The 10660-nt window shown below is 48.5% G+C and overlaps 2 protein-coding genes across 2 annotated transcripts; one reads left to right on the plus strand and one right to left on the minus strand.

The window, feature by feature from the left end:
• Positions 1-433: 433 nt before the first annotated feature.
• LOC129592976 (transmembrane protease serine 9-like) lies at positions 434-4403 on the minus strand. The gene is made up of 7 exons (XM_055489142.1): positions 4097-4403; positions 3574-4037; positions 2925-3299; positions 2554-2686; positions 1807-2233; positions 1657-1736; positions 434-883 (listed from the first exon to the last, which is right to left on the minus strand). Exons 2-7 carry the CDS (start codon positions 3629-3631, stop codon positions 565-567), a joined length of 1392 nt encoding a protein of 463 aa, XP_055345117.1. The 5' UTR covers positions 3632-4037; positions 4097-4403; the 3' UTR covers positions 434-564.
• On the plus strand, positions 4034-10059 carry LOC129592999 (uncharacterized). The gene is made up of 12 exons (XM_055489179.1): positions 4034-4205; positions 4271-4421; positions 4506-4640; positions 4699-5107; positions 5291-5370; positions 5429-5703; positions 6579-6716; positions 6808-6975; positions 7545-7680; positions 7759-8173; positions 8253-8332; positions 9197-10059. The coding sequence occupies exons 1-12, from the start codon at positions 4157-4159 to the stop codon at positions 9519-9521; spliced, it is 2361 nt and encodes a 786-aa protein (XP_055345154.1). The 5' UTR covers positions 4034-4156; the 3' UTR covers positions 9522-10059.
• The last annotated feature ends 601 nt before the right edge of the window (positions 10060-10660 follow it).

The raw sequence follows: 10660 nt of genomic DNA on the forward strand, positions 1-10660 counted from the left end.
ACGGAGTAATGCTTCAAAACGGTTCGGTGTTCGGCGAAGGTTTAAACGAAAGTGTCACAGATGATCGGATGTTGCCAATTTACACACTGGGTTAGAAGACTTAAAGAGAATTTACTGTTGATTTACTCAAGGTAAGACGCTGAGTTTTATTACTTCCTTAATTATCATACCGGTATGGTTCAACAGAACGTTCTGATGTTTCATAATGCTTCGAAACGGTCAAAAACTCAAAACATCACGAATGTAAAGAATAAAGAAGAAAAGCGTTGGGCTGGTAACTGTAGAAAACATAATTCCGATGGAAAGCACATCCTGTAACAAAACCAGAATTTCACAGATATGTGCGCTGTACGGACTGAATCAGTTAATCATAGTCGGTAGTCGATGCAGCAGTCGACGCCGGCAGCGCGCTCCGAGGGCAATACCGGCGGCCTTCGTAGTTAAAACACGGCGCCTCGTCACCGCTGGAATACAGTCCCAGGAATCCGCTGCGGACACAGCGGATACCGTGCCCCGTAAAGTGGCAGCGGGCACCGCCCGACGGTGTTCCGCGACCGCTGCACATCAGCCCCAGTCCCCGGCCCGGCATCCGCTGGCAGCTGCCGGTCGGCGCATTCGGCAGCACGACGACCACGGCGAGTCCGCCAGGACCGCATCCCACGGTACAACCGCCACCACAGTCAGGAGTCCCTGGGGCTGGGGAACCCGGGAATCCGCCAGGGTTGCCCCCGCTGGGTGGGGGTCCCGGGATTCCGGGGACACCACCCCCGGGTGCGGGTACCGGAGCGGCGGGGGGCGCTGGGCTGGTCCGTTGGCCGGGTTGTTGATCCAGTCGATGAAGTGGCTGACCTTGGTGAAGGCGTCCGCTGTGCGGAGAATGCATCTGCAAAATATTTGCTAGATTTTTTAACTTGGACGATATTTACTGGTGTGTCGGTATGGGTCCAACGGTTCAAAATAAACTTCAGAAGAAGTTTCAAATGCATTTTGACGATATAGAAAATAGAAAACTTTTGAAACTTTGGATCGGTGTTCGAGCGATCTCCGTACAAATGTGTGCCAGTGGACAAGATTCGAGATCAGTTCTCGAAGAGACTTTTGGTACACATGAATGCATTTAAACTTTTAGGAACTCTTTTGTCTTACGCGCAACTCCGCAACCCGATGTTGCGCCCATACTCTGTATAAAGGATTTCACGCCCATACTCTGTATAAAGCGCTCTGCCGGGTTTCGCATTCCGGACATTTTCACAATGTGGAGCCGCGTATTGGACACAGTGACACGGTATCGTCTTTGCTGGTCTACCTACATAGAAAACTTTACAATGTTTTACTAATCTCGTGTACGAGTTTGAATAAAATTAGTAATTACCACGTATTCAGCTTTTAGAAAGTTTTTGTTATGTGCAACAACGCAGAGAATATCGTGTCTCTAGGGTGTCCGGTATGCGGTTCCCTACTGCGAAAATGTCTGGAATGCGAAACACGTCAAAGTACATAAATCATTTGGCTATGAAATGTCGTAAACTATTAATTCTCGTGGAGATGCAAACATTTGATAGCTTGTACCATGTCGCCTCATTTTGATTACAATTAATACTGAAGTGGCCTAATTAGATCCGTGTTACCCGGTCCTTTACACGATCCTTGTCTTACCCTTCAGGTCCATAGCTGGTCAGTCCAACCAAATAGTCTCCTCCCGGTAGGCGGTTGATAAGGGGTCCACCACTATCACCCTGTGCACAGCAAAGTAATCACATACCATTGACTGCCGCGCCATACGGCCATCCAGGACTGATAACATACCTGGCAGGTGCCCGCTTGATCGTTCTCCGTACAGATCTGACTGGCGGGAATGGGATTGCGGGATGGCCGGCTCAGCTTTTGCGAGCAGACGGTGCGGTCGACGAGCTTCAGTGTGGCCTTCAGCAGGACGTCGGAGGAGGCGCGCTCATTGGGGCCCGGCGTGATGCGGCCCCAGCCGGCGGTCTCCAGCGGCCGCCCGACATCTGGTTCGCGGTCGACCGGCGGCAGTTTGACGGTGGTGACTCGGAGGGTGCTGCTGATGCTGCCAGCCAGACGCAGGACGGCAATGTCGTTGAGGATCGCGTTCTCGCTCCACTGCGGATGGACGAAGACCTGGCTGACCTGGATGATGTTGGCCGCGGTGACGGCCGACAGTTTATGCGTGCCCACGGCGACGCTGAGTATCGAAGCCGGGTAGATTACTCCACTGAAAAGCGTCGCGTTAGTCTTTAGACAAACGCCGGCACACGATTAGTGAACAAGCTAACACAACACAGTAAGGAACCATACTGATAGTTTTGTGAAATTTGGAAAGGTATTACAAATTTACGTCATGCGAGTTTGGATGCCGGTATGGGTGCACCACTGCAGAGCGTCGGCTCTTAGGGCGGGTCTCAAATTCAAAGCGGATCTAGCGTTGGTATTATAATAACCGCACGAGGCGACTAGACACAGTAGCCACGCCCACCGATACGGTCTGCGTAGCCACACCCGAGTTGGTGCTCTATCGTAACTAGATTTTTTTACTGTCGGTGCACGCAGTGCGCGGCGGTGATGATGGACTTGCGATCAAGAAGCACGTAGCCACCGCAGTTATGATGACCGTCTTTGCGCAGACTGACGATGAAGTTGAATTCATTCTCCGGCACCACGATGCCATCTGCAATCATTCATACCGTCACAACACGAAGCAGTCCACGTCTTAAACCGAATAACGGCAGCAAGTAGAACAGTACGGTATTTCCATCGGATTCGGACCACGCTGCCAGCAGCGGCACTCGGCGTATTCGATGGTATGGGCGTAATTGCATGGTTGACGACATACACCAAAATACAGGAAACGCCTTACTGTCCTACATTGCCAGATGCCACGTGTTCGCAATAAGCTCGGCGCATACTTATAATTTTCACAACGTTCTTGTTCTTGGAGTCGTCCACAACATCGACTTCGTCGCCGTACTGATCCGGGGCCTTAACTGGCGTGTCATAGTCACCGCCCGCTTTCACGGCACTCTGCGTCACATCTGGATAATCATCCGACGCGCCAGCCTGCAGCTGCGTGTTTCCGGGAGAGGGCGCAGGCTCGGGATAATCGGGGGCAGGAGCACCACTGCCGAAGACGGCCGGCGCCGGTGTATCGGGATAATCGGCTGCTGCTCCGTCCGTTGACATGGGGACGGCTGGGCCCACGTCCACAAACTCCATATCGCCGGTCGCCGACAAGACGGTATCATCGCTTCCAGGGCCGTAATCATCATCCGAGATCGCTCCGCCTAGTTTGATAAACAATCTTCTGTTGACGCTGCAATCGACAAATTAGAACGCATAGATTTTTCTAGTGCGCACTGTGATAAGTTCTGGCCGCGCTGAAAGGGTCTGAGCTTGACTACTATAATTTGCATTTGATCGTTATTGGTTGGAGTTTTTTGGGTCGCTCAGATTTCTTAAATTTTCTACGTCTAGACCAGAAATCAGCAAATTATTCTCATCGAGAAAAAGCGGCCGAAAAAGCCGCGGACACTGTACCGTTAACAAGCTGATGCTTACCAAAACAACTGACGAGCGCGTAACACCAAAGGACACACAATCCCGATTTCCGGAACATGTTAGCCTTTAAAATATCCGAAACACCACCAACTGACGTGCTGGTTTACTGCCGCAACATACAGCCTTTTATAATCGTTTTATAATAATATATGAACGTTACGCTCGTAACTTCCCTGAAGGATTTTGTGCGGTTGTGTGGAGAAGATGAATCTCACAACCGTTGCATACATGCAGCGCTTCCCGTCAGTCCACTCGCCGGCCTAACACCGCTCCCTCTGGACCTGTTGGACAGTGGGAAGTCGCGTCACACGGCTCGTCCCCTTCATCGAATCGAGGCACGTCATTTCCCGATATATACACGCGCTTTTCGTCGAACGTTGTCCACTGTGACGAGCGTCAGTAAAGGAATGATGGAGATCAGTTATAGCTGCGCGATTCTTATCGATGACTGTTAGACTCGCCTTCTGTACAATAGCGTTTTCATTAACCACGCAACGGCTGAGTAGCCATGATAATATTCCACCTGCATTGAAGTTACATCAGTCGTTTCAGTGTCCGAAGAAGACGTTAGATATTGGCAAACATGCTGCAAAACGTTAGGATAGTTTCCCTATTGGGACTGCTGTGTCTTGGTAATCAACACATTCCGCACGAATCCGCTGACGCGAACCGTTTACCACATAAATTTTTGTTATAGTCACTGCGAACGATTACGATTACCACTGGTTGCCACATAATACGCACGCCGTTTCGGCCAGCCAGGCCACCGGGCCACCGGCCACCGTGCCGCCGGCTGCCGCGTCGCCACCACCTGGGCCACCAACCAATACCGGCGCGCCACCAATAAAGGTCATTTTCATAGCGATTGTTAGAAATCTTAAGTTGTGCTTGCTAAATCTGCAGTTACACCATAATATTTGGTTTTGCGAAACAGAACCCGAGGATTACGTGGTGAAACCCGGGGAATTCCCATTTATGGTCAGCTTCCGCGGGGATTACGGACATTTCTGCGGTGGGATCCTCCTTACGCCGACGCACGTCCTGACCGCGGCCCGCTGCTTTACACAGTACCGTAATTTCTTTTTAAAAATCAAAAACCATTAAAAAATGGATTCCTGGTCGAAGGTTCGCAACTAAATGGAACAACCAGTTAACTGCGACGACCGGGATCATCTACCAACCGGAAGTCTCGTCGGCCAACACCGTCGGTATCCAGCGCGTCATCTACCACGCCGAGTTCAACGAGTACGACAACAACATCGCTATTGTCAAACTGGCCAACGCCACCACTGGCACACTGCCCGGCGCACCACGCTCCCTCGGGGCGGGCGGTCAAACGGCGGTCGGGCAGAAGTTGACCGCCGTCGGGTGGGGCGTCACCGGGCCCCAGGACTACCCGATGCCGACTGTGCCGTACCAGCTGTACAAGACCCAGCTGCGCCTGGCCAAACCGGAGGAATGCAGCAGCGCCGAGGGCTTCGGGCGCGGCACCGGAAAACTGTGCGCGGTCAGCCACAATCTCACCGTCTGCAAGGTGAGTTTCTTTAGGTTCTTTAGGTTTCAGGTTTCGTATGGAAACGGCTCTCTCAGTTTTTTCCAGAAATTAATCTCTATTACCATGATAGGTTTATCTCAAATAGGATATATAATTTTGTTATTATCTTTTCTAGTATTATTACTGCATCATCATCACTAATTTGTGTGAATTTTGATTTAGAATGATGTCGGCGGACCCCTGGTTGACGCGAGCCAGCCTAAGCCGAAGCTGATTGGCATAGTCAGCCACGCTATTCGCGGGTAAGAAAGCCACCAGTCACCTACTGGCGAACGGGGCGCTAATAAGCGTTTATTGCAGGTGTCCGGTTCCCGGTCCCGTGGTGCTGACGGACATACGCCACTTTGCCGACTGGATCAACGGCGCTGTGGAAGCGGCCAATACTCCGCAAAACCGTTTACACAAGGAAAATGTCTGGGCGACTGTGGGCCACCGGCGAAGATGCGCACGTACATGGTCGACTTCTAGCCAGCGAAGAGTTATTAATGTCTTTATTGTTCTTCGTTCCTCCTCTGTTATTCTGTGTGATCACTGTTTCTTCTATTGGTCTCACGATTTGTGCATGTATAGCGGAGGTTGGTAATGAGCATAATGACCTGCTTTGTATGCAAAGCACTAAGCATTCACGAGTCTTAAGCGTCATATTCGCCACCGAGGTTAAATTATAGAACACTGTGAGTAGCAGAACAAATTTTTGAATTATTGAGAATAACAATTTTCTCTCAGAGGTTTATCAATCAGAAAACAAGATAACTACAGTAGGTGTTTATATTGCTCGCCGTGCGATACTTGCTGATACTGCAGATACGCCCAGTGATTCAAGACTTCAGCTGACCTTTTGTACCACTTCATTATTTTCCCGTTGAACGATAAAATAATATTGGAAACGCTTTGAATATGTTAAAATCGTGCAATTCACGCAAAAATTACGGTCAACCGCACGCAGCACATCAGCGTACCATTCTGAGAAGGATTTACTGTCCCATAAAACAGCCGGCGATCTTTTTCCGCCAACGAATGCTCCAACAAATTAGTTTCCTGTCTCATTTTGACAACGGCAGCACGTACGTATGCCGATCGAGACGGCAGCAGATACCTAGATTAGGATTAGGATATAGGATATAGCTGACGTTTGCACGGTACGGGCTTGGCATCACTTTCCTTTCTTCAGTGAATCGATTTAATCTTATTTCCCGAACGACCCTGACGACAAAGGTAGTTTTTCTGCAATGCACGTCACATGAACCAAGATAAGTACGAGGATAGTATGTCGTATCATTTGCCAGGCTGGCCACGATCACGGGCTCGCACGCAGCGTGCAATACTTCCTGGTCACAGTTCACTCGCACATACGTCAACATACCGGGAATTGCCGACTTAGTTTCCGCATAAACAAAAATGCATGCCGATTTCATTTGGTGCCCATCGCGTTCAATGTGGAATAATTGAGGCCATCTTATTTTCACCCAGAAAAGATCGCTGCGTTCAGACTCTGTGAAACGCAGTCACCGTCAGACAAATATTCGTCCCAGAATGCGGTTGATATTGATGCTCGTGGTGTGCGGTTGCTGTATGTTGATTACAGCCGGTAGGTGTTGGTGTGAACGCGGTGAATAAATTATTTTTATCCTGGTCCCGAAAACTTAACAATAGCACTGAGGGAACTTATTGAATTATAGGCCGAAAGATCAAGATCCGGGAGGATTACCCGGACAGCGGCGAAGCGCCAGTTGGCAGCCGCCGGGCTGCTTCGTTCGCGGCCGATGATGATGACGGCGATACCGTCACCAGTCCCCCGGATTACGCCGATGAGACCACAAGAGGTTCCATGTCAGCACGAATTATAAGTACGTAGTGAGCAATGGGCGGTGCATGGCGGCGCGCTGTAGTTTTTCTCGCGGTTGAGATCACATGTTCAGATTTTTAAGGGCAAACGTCAGAGTGAATTCGTTTTGAAAATAATGAGCCCCGCGTGTTTAAAACGATTTGATACGGTAGAAATAAATCTTGAAAATTTGATAAACTGTGTTTAAAATAATAAGTTTAAGCGAAGAAAATTATGGAAATTAAAGAAGATTTACCAGAGAGCAGTCAGTCAAAATTATGTTATCTATCATCTTTTTCAGAGCTTTAACCCAAGAATTTAGGCCAGTATTTCTGCAAACGAGTATTGTAAAAACAGTATGCTTATTTCAGTTCATGAATCTTCAAATAAAATGTTATATTAAATAAATGCGTTGTTAAAGATATCTAGGTTTTCAATTATAAATAATTTTATCTAAATAGTTTCAAAAGTCAAGAGGTATTTGACTACTTCTATCTGTGCTGTCACATAGACGGATTTTACACTACCCTGAGTTTGCAAATGCTTCGGTTTCTAAACTTCGAAATCAAAATAAGGAAGATTTATTTTTAGATGGTAGAGTGGCCCGGGCCGACGAATTCAACTTTGTCGTCAGCATACGCCACAACGGTCGACATGTGTGCGGGGGATCGGTACTGCAGGATCTCAAGTCAGTCATCACAGCCGCGCACTGCATCTTTGATATTCAGTACGAGCAGAAAATTTATCAATGAATTATTTTGATTTATTGTTCACCACGGTGAGACGCGTGTGGGTTTCCTTCCAGCGATTATCCGGTGCCAGTGGAAGATCTCACGGTGGCTGTCGGTATTCGTCGGCGCACTGGCGTTCCCCGCTCCAACACTATTGCCGTACGCCAAGCCGTAGCGCATCCCAATTACGACAAACAGCGTATTCGTAATGATATTGCTATTCTGCGTTTGGCCAAGAGTGCCGCTGGTAAGGGCAACGTTTCCAGCGTCGAACTACCGCCAGCCAACCGGGAACCAGACGTGGGTACGGAGCTGCACACCGTTGGCTGGGGACTGACGGAGGAAGGACCGTATGCCTCACCATCCGAGCAGCTGCTGAAAACCACGCTCAAACTATTGGATCGCGCAACATGCCAGCGGAAACTGAAAACGGGGCCAATCCCCCAGAGTCAGATCTGTACCGAGAACGAGACATCCGGCACGTGCGAGGTACGCTGAACCCGGGGCGCGGCACCGCCGTTCCTCGAGGAAATTTTGTCGAACTATCTGACGGCGCTCGTTTGCCTAGGGCGACAGCGGTGGACCCTTGGTGAACCGGCGGAGTGGTGTGGATTATTTAGTCGGTCTGACGAGTTACGGCGTGAAAGGGTACGTTGATCCAGCAGCTTAAAGTACACCAAAAATGCCGAGTTGACGCCGCTTGCTCCTACCCACTCCTGGCGAGATAGCTCGCGTCCCTATCACACATGCCGATAATTTACCAGTGTTGTTAGGAAGCGTTGATAGCAACGCGCTGATTAACAGGAAATCATGCAATCGTTGGCAGTAAAACCGGTCATCCAAAAACATTCCGAAGAAACGGCTTTTATCTTTGGCCAAAACTTGTGTTGGCTTTTACCTTCCTACAATGGACTTCATAAATGTGTGGTTACACAGTTATGGTACAATGTACACTTAGCAATTCTAAAGCCGATAGCGCTATGCATAAGGATGGGTAACTACTTTTGCATAATGTGTAACTACTTTTGTGAAGTCCACTGTAATTTTGGCATTTACCATGCTTTTACCATGCTCTGATCGATTCGTCTCCGGGAGAAGATCCCGAAATCTTAACTTGTATGATGCGCTATTATGAGGCGTTGTTCCACGTTACGGAATTATGCGTGAACGATTCCAAAAACCGGTTTTCTCACGTCGTACATTTACATCGGAGCTTCCGTCGTACATTTATAGTGCAAACTGTATCGAATAATCCGTCTGGATTCACTCAAAATAAAAAGAAAGCACACTTATTACAGCGCAATACATCGCATCAATATTAAAAAGCACAGATATTTGACTGGTCAGGACTCAGGAACTTTGAACACCCGTACAGTACGTCACATTACGGGAGCTAACGTAATTAAACGTAAAAACCGGTTTGGATAAGTAGACCGTCGGTTGTGGGCGGGAGTCTGCGCCGTGAGAATATGTGAAATATAACGCTATGTATATAACGTTATGTATGTGCAGGTGTAATCTTGGCACAGCCGACGTCTTCACTAAGGTCAGCCACTACACGGACTGGATCCAGGGCGTGGCCAACGGGAAAGAACCAGCCGGCAGTAAAACTACCCCAGCCCCGCGGCGTACAACAACCCGAGAGTATCCTTCATGGGGTGTTGCGGAGGACGATAATCCCACTCCAGCGCCTTGGCGTCCACCGCCGCCCAAATACCCTTCCTGGGATTTTGACGACGACGATGATGATGACATGTTTGAAGGGTTCTTCCCAGACGGTTGTGCGGGTGGAGGATGTGGGGGGTCCCGAGGCTTCCGGCGCACTGCCAGGAAGTAGGAGCGATGGCGCTCTGCCAGACGCAGTACGGCGTATTACCCTGCCAGGTCTCCGGCAACACAGTCCGCTGTGATTCCAGCTTCGCGACATCGTCGTCCGATCGTTGGGGTTCTGCGGGCCCTGACAGTTGGGGCATTACTGGAAGTAGCGGTAGCATTAGCAGTGGAGTGCGGTGCGTTTATGACGCCTTTGGAAGGCACTGCACGAGCTGGTGAACCTCCGAATAATGGCGTTCGAATGGATGGATGTATTCCGTTTCCGTTTACGACGGTATTAGCGTTGCAGTCACTGAATCAACGTTTGAAAACGATGCTCGCCGATTTTACGACAAAGTAGAATTAACGGTGTAATACGAATTTCTGTTTTTATCCCCGTTAAGGGAACGTGCAGCGCAGGATGAAAACTTGGTCGGGAAGTCCGTTACTAAATAAGTTTCTGGGCTGCCACGTCTTGTTAAATCATGAGAAATGTTTGGCAATACAAAGCGAAGCGAGCTCGCATAGGCATTTTAGACGAACTGTCAGTCAGCAAAAATGAAAAACGTAATCACTTTTATGAAGTAGTTTGGCTGTCACGCTGCGGTTTCCAAGTATAGTAACCTTCTCGGAGAGGGTCTCGGTCGTTTTACAAGTCGTTTCTATCACTAACTGATACTTGAATTACACATGAACGTCCATGTAATTAGACAATAATGCAGATCACTATTAATTTTACTAGACGACAGAGCCATAGTTTGCATCATAAAAATATCATCTGCGTATGTCGTGTTGTGTCACAAATGCGCTGCAGTATATATGGCATGCACCAATATACAAACTGTGCTGTAAAACACATTGTCGGCTTTTTGACTACCACACCTTTTAACCTTTTCGTCAGCATTTTGATTAATTAGGATCTCATTCAAGTTCCGTCACGCTATACCAAGGATTCCTCCATCGGTTCAACATCCACTTATGCGAGAAATGCGCTTAAAATCGTGCAATTTATACGTGGTTATATACTGGACCGTGTAACCACCATCGGGTGGAGATTCTAATGATCTGGTAATCGCTGATTAACTGAATTTCGGAATTTTAATCATGCGGTGTTCAAATAAAAGTTTTTTTCAACTTTAGTATTTGTCTTACGACATTTAAATT

Source organism: Paramacrobiotus metropolitanus, unplaced genomic scaffold (assembly GCF_019649055.1).
Source record: "Paramacrobiotus metropolitanus isolate TYO unplaced genomic scaffold, Prichtersi_v1.0 Parri_scaffold0000058, whole genome shotgun sequence".
Classification (NCBI taxonomy): Eukaryota; Metazoa; Tardigrada; class Eutardigrada; order Parachela; family Macrobiotidae; genus Paramacrobiotus; species Paramacrobiotus metropolitanus.